The following is an 18,227-nucleotide window of genomic DNA, read 5'->3' on the forward strand; positions in this document are numbered from 1 at the left end:
TCTTGACTTGGGGTTTGCTTACTCAAAGCTTGTGTTTGGTTGACAAAATTAAAATTTATGGAAGTGAAATTTTCTATAAAGTATAAAATTTTAATCACCATGTCAATTACAAATTCTTATGTTAATCATTAATTTCCATGGTCAAGCAAATGATATTATACAATTCATAGAAAAATAGCAATAAAAATAGCATTTAGTGTATAGGGTCTATTTGACAAACGAAAATTGACTTACTTGATTAAAAAATATTTGTTGATTTGATGTATTTTCTAAGATAATAATTGAAGTGTTACGATATGTTATATTCTCTATTGAGTAATTCAACAATATCGAAACTTCATTGCGCAATATCATTAAAACATAAGGTTTTGTTGTTGATATTAATCTAAGACTAATTTCATTTTAAATTCTTCATGTAACACAAGTTATCATTGAACTCTAGCTCGAAAGACAAAAACACACTCAATTATAACCTCAATTCTGAAATACTTGCAATTGACTGTAACATATTATGTGGGAAATTGTAATAATATATTGTCGTTATTAGTTGCAAGTATAATGGAAAGGAGGAAGTAAATGTAATGTAACGATCTTAATCCCTATAACAAGCATGGGTAATTGCAATTGGCGGATCGTTGAGTGAGCCATTGAGTATGTGATTAGCAAACCAACGATTTGCACCTTCAGTATGGTGCACACCATCCCAACTCACATGCAATTCTGGGTTGTTGCACGCTGCACCAAACACGGTCGTGCCATTCGCTATCACACCCTTTTGCCCGCACCATACATGACCATCCTTCTCATGGTAGCCACAACATACCTTCATAGGGTCTGCAAATCCTGGTGATGATAATAGAATGAACATTAGTGTAATTCCTACTCATTAAGTATTCTAATCAATCATAGGTTTATATGTATTCGAAAACACATCTTTCACTTTCCCGGGAGAATCTAGGCCTGAGCCGGTCAGGATCATTTGTTTGAAGTTTATATTAATATTGAAATTGAATTGGAATGAATAACATAGAGTAATGACAACTAATCGGTTCAGCACACATATAAAGATGAATGAATTAGCTAACCCTATACTAGCATTTTGGATTCTTTCTGGACTTCCCTATTAATCATCTAAAGTTTAATCCAAATTTACCTTAACTTTATTTTGCCATCACCCTTCCATTTGGTACCAACTCAATGGAAAATTAGAGGTGGGCATTCGAGATGTAAAGGTTTTGTGCTAGAACGTGTTTTATGTGCAGGTCATTCTTGGGTTGTGTTGGGCCGGGTCACAATTAGGATTGACTCTATTTTGACTCATTTTTGCACCTCTAATAAAACAACAGTTGATTCAAGTCTTTACTTAGAAATCTAAACATCAGGTCTTGTCTCAGTTGGAGTATGTATCACTTTACCCTGATAAAGTCCTCAGTTCAATTCAATCAACCCCTCTTCTTCCCTCAGCCTACGAAAAAATATCGTAAGACACTCGACTGGAGACATTAGAAAGGTGACCCAATCTATTGTACTAAAAAATGGAGAAAAGTTCTGGGTTTGATTACCTAGGCTCTTTGTTTGGCTGATTAATCCATACTTAGCAGAGTGAAGATCCACATATGTAAGAGCCGCCTCGGGAAGTTGAGTCCTAAGTTTCGCAACGGCATCCTTCAGCTGTTTATTGAATTCAATAGCCTTATCATTCTGTCCCTTTATGCAGCCATATTGATCCAGAAACCCTGGTTTTGGATCTGTAATGTAAAAGAGTGATACAGGCAAACAACCGATTGGACCTGTATTATGTATCCAGAATGACCTTGCTCCTTGCTCATACAAATGCTGCCAGGCATAAAGAATATGTACACTAATGTAAGACCCAAAAACAACATTCCATTTCCCCAACGCCATAAAATGGCTCCCAAGTACGTGGGTTTTGGGGGTTGAACATACGCAAATTTACTCTTGACAGTGAAAACAAAGAGGTTGTTTTCGACTGATCCTGGAAGCAAACATAATCTGCAGCTTCACATAACATACAAAAAATTACAGAGTAATCCTAGATAGAAGAATCTTACTTGGACTGCTGAAGAAAATTGGGAAATGATGTTGGGAATTGTAGCAAGAAGTTGTTCATCGTTCATTGTACGGAAGGCAACAGAGAGGTCATTTTGGCCAATGTCGAATGTGTAAAGGGCCTTTGAGAAGTCTTCGGGTCTTGGAAGCACACTTCTCTCAAACGAACTCTTAACTGAAATTTCAGCAAGTAATTCAATAACCAAAGTAATGGAAACTATCCAGCACAATTCATCATATAATCCTAAAATCATGTGGAGAACAAATGAGTGTATTAAGAGCAAGAATGAAAATGGTTTTACCCGTATTGTAAAGATCCTTGGTTCTAGACTTGAATTGATCATGATGCCAGATTTGGACATCTAATGAGAAAGGGCTGATTCCATACTGAAATATAGTCTCATTTTGCCTGCGGATAGTAGATCCTCCGGTAGCAAAATTTGCACCATGGCTAAAATTTGTACCAATTGAGTTCAAGTATGCACTCAAGTAAGGCAATCCTACTTCTTCCGCTGAAAAGAGAAACAAAAAAAACATGTTTTACCACACTCAGCTATTCGAACTCAACCATGCTAAACTGATAATGTATTAAACGACAAGAATCATAAGAGTGAGACGATCTTTAACCAACCAACAACTTATCTCAAAAGGTTGAACAAATAGTGAATAGCGAAGATGCTTTCAAGGCAACTCAGCCAAAAGCACTCATAGTCAGTCAAGCCACCTCTCTAGTGTCTTCCCCAAGCAGTTTTCCCAACTCCGTAGGTGGAACTTATAAAATTTATCATTTACCAACTTAAACATTAGATAGTCATATATTTGGACATTGCTATGGACACTCTTGATCCTAGATCAATGATATGCTACCATCCTCGGGTCAAGCATATGTTTAGGCCTGTAAAGGCTCTTTTCCCTGTCGCGGAAAAATGGAAAGTTCGATCTTTCATTAGAGGGAATGTGCAAAGACGGATTAAATCCGATTCATTTCTACTTCTCTATAATTCTTTGATGCTGAAAATGAATTATTAGATAAAAGTTCAATTGATGCCACGGGTTAGAGGATAAAAGAAAGTATTGCAATAGAGGTTTATTCACCAATTTTTATATGATTGTTTAGGAGTGTCATACACGCACAAGGAAATCTAGGCTTAGTGAGTTATATTAAAAATCCCAACAAATTCAATCGTGTCACATAAATAGAAGAATGATAGTCAAGTTGGTTCAGCACACATGTAAAGATGAATATTCGACCCACTTTATATTGTATCCTAGATTCACCACGCATACTATCATGACGACATAGTCATGTACTCATGTACTCAACACTCATGTCAATTATGAAGCTAATCCAACAAATCTAAATTTTATATAATGAGGAGTAATTCTCAAGTGTTCCAATTTATGTTTTCAAAAGATGATACAAAGTCATGTACAAAAGTCCAAATTACTTCTATGATTTATGGAAAAAGGGGACATTTAGACTTTTAAGAGCAAAATTTATCCAGCTCCCAAACATCAAAAGAATAAATTTTTACAATAATGTTCTGATAAAGTGAGGATAAGTGATGATGAAGTGTACAACAACAAAGCAACTCAACATCACAGCATTTTACAAATCAACTGAAAAGTTATTCAACACCTAGATTGTTTGCCAGTGATTACTAGGCAATTCCAAAACCATAATGAGTGACCAACATATAATTTATTGATCCACTCCGAATGCTATCAAAGGTTTTTAGAATAGAACCTATCGAGCTTATATTCGTTTATGAGTAATTTTTTATGTGGGCCTATAAAATTGCTTGTGATATTTGCACCGCAAAAGATTAATTAGGAATATGTTTTTTAATGTTCTTCTTATTTGGAATATTCCACATAAAAGGGAGAAATTTGATTAACATTTTTAACACATATTTAAAATAAGATAAAATATATCCATATCTCGTTAGAATTGTTTTAATATGTACTTTTTATTATATACTTTTTACAATTTTTTACTAGAAATATTCAGATTTAAAATTTGTTTTAAAAACTGCGTAAAAAGTGAACAAGAGAACAAAAAAGAACATAGAAAGTACTCTCTATGTCACTCTTTACCCTACTTTACATTTTAATTTGTTCCACTGATTTTGCACGCCTTTTTTTCTTTGGCAATTGTTTCGCTCTCTTTTTTAATCTCATTCTCTAACTTATACTCTCTTTCCATCTTAATCATTCATTTTTATCCTACAATTTTCCTTTTTAACTCTCCATTCTATTTTTTTTAGTAAATTTCACCCATTTTTTAACTGATGCAAAATAAAAGGAACCAAAGAAATAAAAAACATAAAATTGTGTACATCCCACACTCAAATCCACACTGGGATTGTGGTAATGGAATGACAAAATGATGAACATACAAAATTGAGAAATGTATTAAAACAAGCAGTTTCTAAATCTTACAAAAACAGAGTAAAATAAAACTCAAATATACACAAATTAAAGAAAAAGGAAGAAGAAGTTACCAATGAAATCGATAAGATCGCGGCCATCAGAATCACGACCAGAAGGCCTGTTGAAGAAAGTTTGGCCATAAGGCCAAGGAATAGGCTCAAAAGCCGCAGAAATACCTCCTGTATCCGAATTTGAATCTCCAAAATTGTAAAACGCAGGAAATTTACAAGCAGGTCTATCCCTTTCGCTTATAGATTGTCCTGAAACCACTTTAACAACCAACAAAATTAGCAGAATCATCATAAATTTAAAAAACCCCATTTCAGTTTCGTTTCTTTCTTTGATGTTCTTCACAAAATCAGTCTGTAAATGATGTTGGGTTGCGCTAAATTAAATTGGGCGTGTTTGTGATGAGTGAGTACGAAATACTACTTCAATAGTACTCCTAAGAATGAGATATTCCAAATTCCAAGAATGGAGAATGCTTGATTAGGACAGAAATCAGGGTTTTTGGCTCTGTTTGGTAATTCCAAATTCAGAATTGAGGAATGAGGATAGGATGTGGACAACACTCAGCAGTCAGCAGCAGGATATGGACAGTACCATAAATCCATAATTGATACTAGTAATACTTTTACGCACCTTCTCTATAGAGCATTTTTTAGGCGGTTTATTTTCTCCATTTTAAATTATTGTAATATTAAAAAACATTACACTTAAGTATAATTTTATTTTATTTATTTTAATGTAAAGATTATTAATATCAGTATACTATTACGTTATTTATTATACATAACTAGAAATATTAAAAATTAAAATTAGTGCATTAGACTCATAAGCTAAAATACTACTCCCTCCACACCAATATTTGGGAATTGGACCCTGGTTCAATCGCCACTTTTTTGGTGATTGAATCGGGGTCCAATCGTCCGGTTCTGGGCGATTCAATTTTTTTTCTTTTTGAATAATAATTATTAATTTTAATTATTATTATTATTAATTTTATTAATATTCTTTTTGAAGAATATAAAAATATTAATTATTATTATTATTGTTGTTATTGATATTATTATTATTATTATTATTATTATTATAAATAAGAAATTTGTAGAGAGTGGTAAAATTTTAATTTTTAAAAAATCAGGAGTAAATTCATAATTTCATTTGAAAGGGGTGATAATAAAATGAAAAGGGAGGTGATGTTTAAGGATTGGGTTATTAATTTTCACACTAGCTATGCTCGAGGCTAATAATGTGACGGGAGTATTCATTGCGTACTTGTATTTTGGGGCACCTTGTAATCAGAGAGTTTAGTGCAGACTGTTGGCAATTGAGAAACCAAAAAAAATCATCTTAATTTGGCGGGGTGTTATGTTTGATGCCATGTGTCTCCATCTTTGACCTTAGATCGCATCATCATTAACTAAACAATTGGATTTACGATGTAAAATGCAGTGGATATAATGATAATAAATATTTAGAAATTTTATCTTAAATTGGTGATTTGGATTTTAAATGGAAAAATTATTTAAAATATCCTTTTTTTTATTGATCTTTTTTACAATAATCTCAATTTTTGATTAACAATAAGTAATCCTATAATTTTAGGCTCACTTACCCATAAACATAGTTGTCCAAATAGTAATCGGTTTTTACAGATTAATTGCTATAAAAAAATAAAAATAAAATTAATATCAAAAATTAAAATTAAAATCGAGAAATAATCTTACTTGATTTTTTAAAAAAAATTGCTAAATTTTTTGTTTTATTTTTGTATTTATTTTTTTTTATAAAAAATGACATGTTGTATTAGTATAGGTTCTTTACCTTGGTGCATTGTTAACAAACACCCGATATAGTTGAGATTATTCATGTTTAATTAAAAGTTTTAATTATTGTAATAAAATCAATTAAAGATTAGATTATTTTGCGTAACTTTTCCATTTTAAATTTAAGTGTTACTTTGTATGTCCCTTTAATTTACCATTCATTTTTTTTATAAAAATTAGTGAAAAAATAATTATAGTAAGTTGGTAAATAAGACAAAAATAAATAAGTATATGATAAAAAAGAGTGATTAAGATGGAATAAACATAATAAATTTGTAGATGAGTATTAAAAAGAAGTGTAAGACCATTGTAAAATAAAGATTGAAAATTAATAAAAAAGACTAAAATAAAAAATAATGCAAATTAAAATCGATAGAAGAACTAATTTACAATGAGTATGAAGTATTTGATTGTAGACCCTTTGTTACACCATTTCTAACAAAATAATAGAGTGAATTAACTATTTGGATATATTCCAAGCTCAGAAAAAATTCATTGGAAAATTAAAATTGTTGACAAAGTCATAGAGATGATGAGTGGTGGGAGTAGCTTTTTGTTAGACTTAGAAACCTTTTCATTTCTATAAAAATTATGTAGAATTTTTTTCAATATATTGTAATATAATGCTCTTTTGATTCATTTTTATTTCTTGAAAATTGGGCCCCATCATTATAAATCATTGCATAAAAAAAATAGAAGTCATCACATACAATGCTTATCATTACCAGAAGTGATCAATCTGTTTCTATTTGATTGTTTTTATTTCTGATATTAGAATCAATCTAACCCATATTAGGTTTAGGTTTTAGTTTTAGGTGTTAGCTAACATATTAGTAGTGTGAACTAATCATATATTATACCAAAAAAATTTAAAAATTTTCAAATGTCACAACTATAGAAATTTTACCAAATAAAACTCATTTGTTGGCTAAAGATAAATGACAATTAGAGATATTAAGGATTATTCATATCAACTTTTCATAATTTTTAATTATACACAATTAGAGATATTAAGGATTGAATAAGTGCATTGGATATAGTGCAAAAAATAAATAGGACTCTTATAGTGAATAGGAAGGAGTAGAATTTAATATACCGCGTAATATATTATTAACAAATTTCAAAATTACAGAGTTAATTTGTACTTATGGTTGTCAAAATTGAGTGTTTTGACTGCATAATATCTCTGACTTTATTTTTTTAATATCATATATTACATATATCAATGCTAAAAAACTGTGCATTTGACGCATCAACTCCACCGCCTTCTTTTAACTCTCTTAATGTCCTCATCACAAATCAATCTCATTATTTAATATCAGATTAAATCACATATACTTTCTTTATAATTCACTTTTTTTCTTTTTTTTTTCTTTTTGATACTATCTTATAAATATGGAGGAATAATTACTAAACACTAATTGTTATTTTAATTTGGTATGCCGACACCGACATACACCAACGTTAATAATTTAGAATCCCCCACCCATTTTTTTGATATTTTATTCCATTAATTTGGGTACCTTTTTATTTTTTTAAAAAATATTATCGAAGTTTGAATGATCAATAATAGAAATATATTCATATTTGGTACTGTAAATAGCCAAAAGCTAAAGAATACTTTGGACGTTCATTAACAATAATCATAATATATTTAATTTAAAAGAGTAAATTAAAAAATAAAATAAAAAAATGTTTAATTTATTTAAAATTGATATACCATGAATAATTCAAAGGCGATTTTCCGAAGCAAAAATTGTCCACAGAAAATACCTGGTGACAATATACCATGATTGGTGCTAACTCTTAATCAATATGATGTGATTTGTGGGGTTAATTACCTTGTATATTTATTAAGAATAATACTCCCTCCTATTTATATTAGGTATCTCATTTACTATATGTACTATATCTATTGCACTTATTTAATTCTTAATATATCTAATTATGTATAATTAAAATTATAAAAAGTTGATATTAATAAACTTTACATTAAAACAAATCAAATAAGATCCTACATAATTATATTTTAACTTATAAATTAATAATAAAATACAATTTAAGAATGATCAATAAATAATATCCCAAAAGTAAATGAAACACTAAAGTTGAATAGGAGGGAATACTACACTCTTTAAAGTTACAAAATATTTTTCTTAAAAATTGTACTACTGTAAGGGGAAAAAGACGAAAATTTAAAGGTAAATACTAAATACTTACCAATAATAATTTCATTCATAATTATATAGAAGTATATCATCCTATTAGCAAGCACAACTAAAAAAAAACATTTCTCACTATCGAATTTTTTATTAATTATTTATATTTAACATCGTCATTTTTAAGTTGAAACTCATAATATTTTTGGGTAATTTATGTGTTTTTAGTCAATATTTTCATATTAAAGCCTTAAAAGTTATCCACGTGATTTTATGAATTTGTAACAGAGGAATAATACAACAATTAAAAAATAATAATAATTTTGGGATAGTGGAATTATCTTGTACCTTTATCTTTAAATGATATTAATAGAAAAAGATAATGGGCATTATTATTTGTCGCCACCATTTTTATTTTATCGCCACCCCTCCTAATGAAATTACGAATTTACCCCTGAACTTTAAAAATTTACAAATATGCCATTGGAGTTAATAATATTTCATTTTCATTTTTTAAAATTTTTTTTTATTATTTTTATTTATATTATTATTGTTATTATAATTATTATTATTTTTGTTATTATTATTATTATTATTATTAAACCACAATAATAATAATAATAATAATAATAATAATAATAATAACAAAAATAATAATTATTATAATAACAATAATAATAATAATTTTTTAAAAAACAAAAATAAAAATTTAAAAAAAAAAAAAAATCGCACAAAATGTGCGACTCAACCTAGGTCGAGTCGAACAAAATGTGCGACTGGTTTTTTTTTTTTGCTTTTTTTTTTATTTAAAAAAATTTTTTTTTTTTTTTGATTTTCGACTTATAAAATTTCTTTAGTTTAATTAATTCATTTTTTAAGTTATTATTATTATTATTATTATTATTGTGGTTGTTATTATTATTATTATTAAATAATTATTTTTGTTTTAATTATTATTGTTATAACTGATGTAAGAAAGAAAGTGTAAAAATTGACAAACACAAAACACACAGAATTTACGTGGTTCACCGACAATGTGTCGACTACGTCCACAGGCAGAGGAGAGAAAAATTTTATTACTAGAGGAAACCAAGAATACAAATATTGGCTAGATTACAGAAAATAGGAGTTTATAAATTATTCCAATACAGAAAACCTTAGCCAAAATAAATTTTTTGGGGATGATGCAAAACTAATGCCCAAGACTCCTTTTATAAGGAGAAGAATACAAGCCTTTGTTGTTCTTCCGATGTGGGATAATGATAAACATTAATCTTCCAATGTGGAATAATGAAAAACATTAATCTTCCAATGTGGGATAATGACAAACATCAATCTTCCAATGTGGGATTCAAGACATAACCTTACAATTATATTTAATTTATATTTTTAAATGTTTTTATTATTATTATTATTATTATTATTATTATTATTATTATTATTATTATTATTATTATTATTATTATTATTATTATTATTATTATTATTGTGGTTTAATAATAATAATAATAATATTTATAATAACAATTATAATAAAAATTATAATAACAATAATAATAATAATTTAATAATAATAATATTAATAATAATAATAATAACAATCACAATAATAATAATAATAATAATAATAATAATAATAATAATAATAATAACAATAATAATAATAATAACATTTAAAAATATAAATTAAATATAATAATTAAAACAAAAATAATAATTTAATAATAATAATAATAATAACAACCTCAATAATAATAATAATAATAATAATAATAATAATAATAATAATAATAATTAAAAAAATGAATTAAACAAAAGAAATTTTATAAGTCGAAATTAAAAAAAAAAAAAAAAAAAAAAAACCAGTCGCACGTTTTGTGCAACTGTTTTTTTTTTTAAAAGAAAAAATAAATTATTTTTGTTTTTTATAAAATTTTTATTATTATTGTTATTATAATTATTATTATTTTTGTTATTATTATTATTATTATTATTATTATTATTATTATTATTGTGGTTTAATAATAATAATAATAATAATAATAATAACAATAATAATATAAATAAAAATAATAAAAAAATTTAAAAAAATGAAAATGAAAAGTTATTAACTCCAATGGCATATTTGTAAATTTTTAAAGTTCAGGGGCAAATTCGTAATTTCATTAGGAGAGGGGGTGGCGATAAAATAAAAAGGGTGGCGATAAATAAGAATCGGGAAAGATAATATATATCTATAATTATTAAAGATTGTGAACATTTACTTAAAAGAGCAATTCTTGTGAAAGACTTTCTCTCGGTGAGATAACTTAAAATAAAAAGTTTATATGCTAATAATTATATTAATTAAATTACGTTTCACGATAAGACTATCTCACGCTTGGTGAAAACTATTAGCCTTATTTATTAGGATGATGTTAGCCTAGGAATGATAACATCCACATTCAGGTCTATTAGCTTTCATTTCTCAACCACCATGGATTAATGATTAACCAACGTAACTTAGATCAACGTGAATTAAATCAGTTCAATCTTATGTAACAAACAAGAAAAAAATTTGTGATCCTTCCACATATGACATAACCACAGCAGACGTAGAATAAGCAATTTAACTAATCACTAGAAATAGTTTCATTTAAAAAAAAAATAATTATATATGTAAAATATTAATTACGAGTAATTCTGGTACATAACTGTGGGAAAGATTAAATTAGTACTAATATGGGAGGAATTATTAGGATTAGTTAGTAATTTGGTAACATTCGTCTGAGAGAATTGAAGGTGTTGAACGAACAACAGTAATATTAGTGCATGAGAAAGTCACGTGTGGTTGGAAGACACTTATCAACTATAAAAAGACATTTTAAGCTAGTGGGACATGTGTCAATAGGAGAAGCAAAGAATGCCAAGAGAAATAAAGGAAAAATCACCAAAGTAAAGAGAAACTTGACACGTCTAAGACAACTACAGTGGCGTGCAAGGAAATTTTAGGGATTGATGAAATAACACAAGAATGTTTTACATGCACAATCATAGGTTATAAATACTCATCAAGGAGCACATAAACGAGGTGATTAATTTCTACTATCAAGAAAGAAATACAAAAAACTCAAAGTAATTAATTGTTGAGGAGTTAATACCACTGCTTTTCAAGGATCCACATTGATTTTTAGAAGAATATTGATAGCATTATCTCAAATCTAAAAGTAATTACAATTGTTCTGATCAATCTACAAAAGAACATTTGTCAGATATTAAATAGAAAAGACCTTACGTCTAAATAAATCCTAAGTAGTAATCCACCTTGTAGCCACAGTACTCTTGAAGGACCTATTAGGCAACTTGTCTTAAACTGATACTGACTAGGGCGTCGGAGTGAGTCCCCCGGAAAAACATTTCGGGCCCTGCTAACCCCTTGTTACTTTTTATGGGAACAACCATCTTCTCAAAAGATCTTACTGCATAACTTGACAAGATAGCAAAAATAAACTTCTACCAACACTTAATCTCTGATTAATTACAAAACAGGGGATTAAGTTTATAATTAATTGTCCTATAAAATCATACAGCAACAATAATCACTAGAAATAGTTTCACACTATGCATTACATAACGATAAAAGATCGACTAAACTATCTTAACATAGATTTACATTTGCTTTAAAGCGTGAATACTCGGATATAACAAAACTAGAATGCTTTCACGATATCAAACGTCACCATATTAGTCGGTAGCAGACTAGCAGTAGTCGTGTATCAAGTTATCAACTAATAAACAGACGTGGGAGCACTATGTCGAATAGAGAACACCAAAAACACGAACTTTCTCTATAACCACATTACAATCTTCGTATTGCATAGTAGCTTTGCCTTTTATCGTAGTTTTAACTTAGTAGAAACTTCCTCTAATGGCTTCTATCGATCTCTCGGGAAGCGAGAAGAAGCTGTAGTATTCTAGTCTAATCAACTAATATCAGCTATTCTTCTTTGGTATCAACAGTAACATAAATAACTTGACTGTAGTAGATAAGCCAGCAGTAAATAAATGTTTGGCTTGAGTAGCTTCCTGGAGTGAACAGTCCATTTCAGCTCATCTGGTTGAGATAATAATAGAAAAAATATTAATTGGGGGGCATTTTAGTAGGTGCCCTTAACTATTGAGAGCAGAAGAAACATAGGCAGCATGTTGAATCAGGGAATATATAAATATACTCCTAATTCCTAAAAATCTGTATTCAATGAACAATCACATGGAGCAGCCTAGCATAGTAGCATGCATATTAATAAACCCCTTACCAATCTTACCAAATGTACGTTGGAAAACTTATCCCCAATATGACCACCATAGGAAAGATATTTTCTACCAAATTTATTTTCTCTTATGTTACTCGGACTTGTATCAGACATTGGATGCATGTCCGAGTGTCTAACTTGGCTAAAGTACAAGACTTTGAACTTAATTAAGCGTCCAACAATTCATATCCCAATGTCGAGGATCCGACAACAACATTTAAAGTTTAAACTAAAGAGTTCAAACAGAGGTTTTCTCAACATGAATCATTCCTATCATTCTTGTACTCTTCATACTACTTTTAGCAAGCTAGCAAACTAGTAGACTCAGAAACTCAATAGCACTGATCAGTGACCATTGAGGCATTTGGAGACTTGTTAAACGGAGACAGAGTACAAATTACCTTTATGAGTGACCAATGTCTACTGATGAGCATCCAATAAGTTAAGCAACATTACGAATACTCCTGAATACTCAGGCTACTTGATGCCTTTGAAGCTCCCCTTGAATCACCATGGATGTCAGCCAATGGGTTCATGATAACTCCACCAGAACCTCGAAGGCTAAACCTCCTGTTTTCAAGTCCAACTGCATCACCTGACATCTTATCAGCTAAACTTCGCAAAGCTGAAACTGAATTTGCACCGGAAAAGGAGAAACGTGAGGCAGAGCTACGGCCATCAGGTCTCCTCCAAAATTTGGGGTTAAAAATATCTGAACCAGGCAGCAAGCAACATGAGCTCCTTGTAGACCCAGAAGAAGACATTCTCGCATTTGATAAAGCTAAGTCATACGAAATATCATCTAATGCCAGCTCTAATCCATGCACACGCGTCTCAAGAGTGCGCATCACGTCCTGTGAGCTCCCAATGAATTTCTAATTCAGAATGAAACACCAATGTTAGCACGTGAAAAATACTAAATTAAACAATAAGGTAATGGTGATAATAAAAAAGTGCTAATAAGACAAATTAATAAGAAAACAAAACAATCAAATTCATAAAAGTTAAAGATTCTTTTGCTGAATATGTCGGTATGAAGCAATAACTAAAAATAAATAATTAACAAGCAAATGAAGTAATGAACAGAATTACCTGGAGGATATCCATCAAGCTGGATTGTTGGTTTTCAATCTGAACAAGCTGCTTACGGATTAAAGAAATATCATCGATGTCTTTGTGATGTCTACAAACATTTGCAGAGGTATCACTGATAGAAGCAACAACTTCGGAGCCATCGCCAGGATATGGCACCACACGAGAACCAGGATTCTTGCTAAAAAGACCTCGCTTAGTTTCTTGCTTTGACGGTCTGACATCTGCCCTTCGTATAACATCTTTGACATCACCCGCTGAGTTTTCTGCATAACCCGGAGTTACAGATGAACCTTGAAGATCAGTAGCATCAGCATTGGAATCTAAAGACTTCTTGGCATTTAACTTCGAGAGAGCCAATAAGGTTGATCTCTTCCCTGTAACCTCATGGGCACCTCTATTTCTAGCGGTGGTTTTCAAAGCACTATCAGATGGCGATGATCTTCTAAACATAACACGTTTTTGGCTAATTTGAGAAGTGTTAGAGTCAACTGCACTAGAAACCCTAGATCTGGCAGGGAATCTTCCGTCACTGGCATTTTCTGTAAAGATTAAAAGATACAAAGACATGAGAGAGCATCCTGATTTGGAGCATCCAATGAAATGGAAAAAAAAGGGGGATCCATACATAAAGTGAGAAGATACCATTAAAGGCTGGTCAAATTAAAACTTAAAACAAATCAAAAAAGAATTTCCCATCATATTTTTATTTGTTTTTTCCGGAACTCAGCATACCAATTACCAAACATGGAATATAGGAGTATATAGTATTTATCTGACTGGATCAAAATTCAACATCAACCTTATTTTTTTTCTGGCCAATCAATAGTAAGCAAGCCACTATCATCCAAGAAAGAAACCACAGAAATGTTTTGTCATCCAAATATTGGTCTACAAAATTTTAAAAGAAAATGAACTAAAGAAAGAGAAGCATCTATAAAGCAATCAAATATGACAATTCTAACTCTTTTTTTATTTAGCATAATACAAGACCATAAATCTAACAAAAAAGTTAAACCCCATAATACATTTAACTCCTTAAATCCAAATTTACGTGAATCAATATTTTCAACAAAAGAAACCATCTTGCAATCATAAATCATCAACCTCAGCATAAGCATCTCAATATTCTAATTGTTCAATTATTTCAAACAGGTAATAAAAGCCCAATAATTTCTACGTAACAGATGAAAATACTGACACTCCCATCTCACTGTATAATGTTCAATTCCTAGTTACCCGAAACCGAAAACTTCCCGTCGAATCCCAAACCTCATACCCGAAACTCTAGATTAAGGTTTTGGAAACTTCATTCTCCCTACTTTAGATTAATGTTCTAATGAAAAATGCTTTAATCTACAGCTCCCGTCATATGAACCCTTCCTACCCGAAACTCTAAATTAACATTTGATATGCATTTCCTTTCTGGTAACATTGGAGTATCCAATATCCATCAACAGTTTTTTTTTGTAGATCAAAGAAAAAAAACAAATAAACAAAAATGACCTCTAGAGGAATCGTTAGATTGAGGTGGTGGTGATCCCTCGCCAAATTCATCAGGAATCTCCTTCCAAACCTCCAACAGCTTATTCATCACTTCTCTAACGGCTTTCACCTGAAAAAAATTCACAATTCAACGATCAACATTCACATTGATCAAAACAAACACAATCGATTCAGATTTACTTCCTACGTTGTTTTCTTATAATTGCACCAAGCCACCAACTCTCAACTTTCATAGTACATATATTCAAGCAAATATAACAAGATCTCATCTGGCTACTAGCATTAAATACTATTTGTCATCAAACTTTGTACGTAATAGTGAAAAATGGGAAATTACCTTATCAAATTTCCTGGATTCAATTATCTTTAAACAAGAACATTTCAACTCGGATAAATCATCTTTCTCCGCAACAGCAATTTCTTTCAAAGCTTCAGCAGCAGCTTTTCGCGCACTCCAATCATCCCATTTCAAAAATTCAACCAAACAACACACTAAATCCCTCAACAAATTACAATTCCCAATCTCGCAGACCCTAATCGCACTTTTCACCAACACAATCAACCCAGCTTTCGCCTTAAACCCGTCACATTTCAGCAACTTCATCCATTTCGGCAAAACCTTCAAAATCAACGAAACATCCGGCGACGGAGAAGCCTCAATTGCCGACGACAAACACGATGCGGCAGCAGATTGAGCAGATAACTCCTGCTCAGATGAGAGAGAATCGGAAAGTGGTCGGAAAATTGAGGAGAGAGAATGATTGACGTGGCAAGCGTATGAAGCGGTTAATAAAGCGGCGGTAGATCGGACAGCGGAGTCAGGATCACGAAGACGACGAACGACGGCTGAGATTAGTTTAGGAATGTGAGAAGAGAGTGAGACGCCATGGAAAGAGGAGAGAGAAGCGAGGAGTTTGAGAGACGCCACACGTGCCGAGGTACGGTCGGCGCTTGACGTGGAGGAGAGAGAATTAATGTAAATAGAGAATGTGTCTGAGGTTAATGTCGGAATGATGGATTCTAGTTCCGACACTGCTTGTGAAAGTGTATCCCTGTCGGAAAGTTTTGTCGTACACGTGAGTATACGGTGGCGTAGGTCACGTGTTGTTGTCGCCGACGACTGTTGCTTTGGCGCCATTGCTGAGGATATAGGATTGTAAAATATTACATTGGTGGTTTAGGTGGAGGTGGAAAGTGGTTTTTGGTGGTTTCCCGGTGATAGAAAGAAAGAGAAAATGAAAGGTGGTTATGAAGATGAGTAAGGTGTAACAAAGTATAGTTGTGAATGGCTTTTTAAATGTAAAGTAAGGAATAGAGTTGTCATGTGAATTGTGAATTATGTCGAGCGGTGTCGTTTCGTTAAAAGAAGTGAAATTCTATTTTTGCAATAAAATATTATAACTGTAAAAATTAGAAAAATTGTTGAAAATAATTCAATATTTTCGCCATTTAACTATTAATTATTGTTTAACATTGTCATACTTAATATGTATTTGCTCCGAGTATGACCAGTGTGGAAAGGGAGGGGTGGTGTTGACGGTTATAGACTGTAGTGGTTCAGATTACCAAATACACTGGGAGAAAATACATAACAATAGTTGAATTACTATAATGATAATCTAAACGTAGGATTATTCGCAACAGGCAAGTGAAAAATATAATTATTTCGATAATTTTCCTTAAAGATATGTATTTTTTTCATTAAAATTTAAATTTTAAAGGTTGCTTGTTTTACATAGGAATTTTAGAAAGTAGTTTATTTGAGGAATTTTCAATATCTTAGAAATTCCAAATAATTATGGGAAGGACATGATATTCACTTTCTACAAATTTTAAATTTTTATAATTTTAATTTATTTTGTCAAACAAACAAGATTTTAATTATCAACTTTTCAGAAATTTAAAACCTTATATTTTTTTTGTGTAAACAAAGTAACAACAACACTTAAGAAGTATATTTTTTTTGATTAAATAGAATCTAAAGTTATAATTGTAAAATATCAACTTAAATAATAAAAACTATTAAAATTATTTGAGTATAAGTTCAAAATGTTGACATTAAACTTAAGATTGACCAAATTTTATGAATAGAGTCTAGATTTTCATTTTAAATATAAAACTAACATGTCTAAATTTATGATAGTGGGTAGATTTTTGTTAGGGGAGTCTTTGATAAGAAGGTTATTGAATTCTTGGCATTCTTTGGTTGTTCGATTGTTTGCTTTTCATTGTAGCAATTAGCTAGATGGTAAATTAGTGACACATAGTATTAGGTGGCCATCGTGTGTACTCCAAAACAATTATTTGTTTTTCGCACATTCTTCTAAGAGATGGTCTTTTTGAGAGATTAATTTTGATTAGATCGGCCCATTAAAAAATATAGAGTAAAAATATGCATTAAGCTTTAATGGCTGGGTCTGAAAGACGTCTCTCAGAAAGACGGTCTCTTAGAAGACCATCGGTTTATTTTTTTGTATCTTTTTTCATCTCCTCATATTTAGGGATGGTCATGGGGCGGGTCTGGCCAGACCCGGACCTTAAGGGTTCAAAATTTTCAGACCCAAACCCCAACCCTCCGGATCTGACGGGTCCTTAATGGGTCTTAATTAAACAAAGTCTCTTTGATTTGTCAAAATTGAACCTTTTGCAAGTCTTTTTTATTTTTTGTAAGCAACTTATATCATATTACAAACACTTGTTCGAGTTTATGAAATTCAAATACAAAATAATTACTAAAAAGTAAAAACACTTGTCTAAATGCATAATTTAAAACCAAATACTTGTCTAAATGCATAAGTAAAAACACTTGTCTAAGGGGCGGGTCTAGGGTCTGAATCTCGAGGTGG

At 30.6% G+C, this 18,227-nt stretch overlaps 2 protein-coding genes across 2 annotated transcripts; both read right to left on the reverse strand.

The window, feature by feature from the left end:
- Positions 1-371: 371 nt before the first annotated feature.
- Positions 372-5,142, reverse strand: LOC130800325 (GDSL esterase/lipase At5g14450). Its single transcript, XM_057663796.1, has 5 exons — positions 4,575-5,142; positions 2,373-2,582; positions 2,073-2,245; positions 1,563-1,836; positions 372-843 (listed from the first exon to the last, which is right to left on the reverse strand). The coding sequence occupies exons 1-5, from the start codon at positions 4,822-4,824 to the stop codon at positions 593-595; spliced, it is 1,158 nt and encodes a 385-aa protein (XP_057519779.1). The 5' UTR covers positions 4,825-5,142; the 3' UTR covers positions 372-592.
- Positions 5,143-11,631: 6,489 nt separating this feature from the next.
- LOC130800326 (TORTIFOLIA1-like protein 3) lies at positions 11,632-16,693 on the reverse strand. The gene is made up of 5 exons (XM_057663797.1): positions 15,719-16,693; positions 15,382-15,490; positions 13,876-14,417; positions 13,185-13,658; positions 11,632-12,584 (listed from the first exon to the last, which is right to left on the reverse strand). Exons 1-4 carry the CDS (start codon positions 16,517-16,519, stop codon positions 13,236-13,238), a joined length of 1,875 nt encoding a protein of 624 aa, XP_057519780.1. The 5' UTR covers positions 16,520-16,693; the 3' UTR covers positions 11,632-12,584; positions 13,185-13,235.
- Positions 16,694-18,227: the final 1,534 nt, after the last annotated feature.

This window comes from Amaranthus tricolor, chromosome 14 (assembly GCF_026212465.1).
Source record: "Amaranthus tricolor cultivar Red isolate AtriRed21 chromosome 14, ASM2621246v1, whole genome shotgun sequence".
NCBI lineage: Eukaryota > Viridiplantae > Streptophyta > Magnoliopsida > Caryophyllales > Amaranthaceae > Amaranthus > Amaranthus tricolor.

Excerpts from the sequence above, each read along its gene's own strand:
- LOC130800325 (XM_057663796.1), bottom strand. The coding sequence starts at position 4,824 with ATGGGGTTTTTTAAATTTATGATGATTCTGCTAATTTTGTTGGTTGTT. Across the intron at positions 2,583-4,574 it reads CGATCTTATCGATTTCATTG|CGGAAGAAGTAGGATTGCCT; the intron begins GTAACTTCTTCT and ends TTCTCTTTTCAG. Across the intron at positions 1,837-2,072 it reads AATTTTCTTCAGCAGTCCAA|CATTTGTATGAGCAAGGAGC; the intron begins GTAAGATTCTTC and ends TATGCCTGGCAG.
- LOC130800326 (XM_057663797.1), bottom strand. The coding sequence starts at position 16,519 with ATGGCGCCAAAGCAACAGTCGTCGGCGACAACAACACGTGACCTACGC. Across the intron at positions 15,491-15,718 it reads AATCCAGGAAATTTGATAAG|GTGAAAGCCGTTAGAGAAGT; the intron begins GTAATTTCCCAT and ends AATTTTTTTCAG. Across the intron at positions 14,418-15,381 it reads ATCTAACGATTCCTCTAGAG|AAAATGCCAGTGACGGAAGA; the intron begins GTCATTTTTGTT and ends TAATCTTTACAG.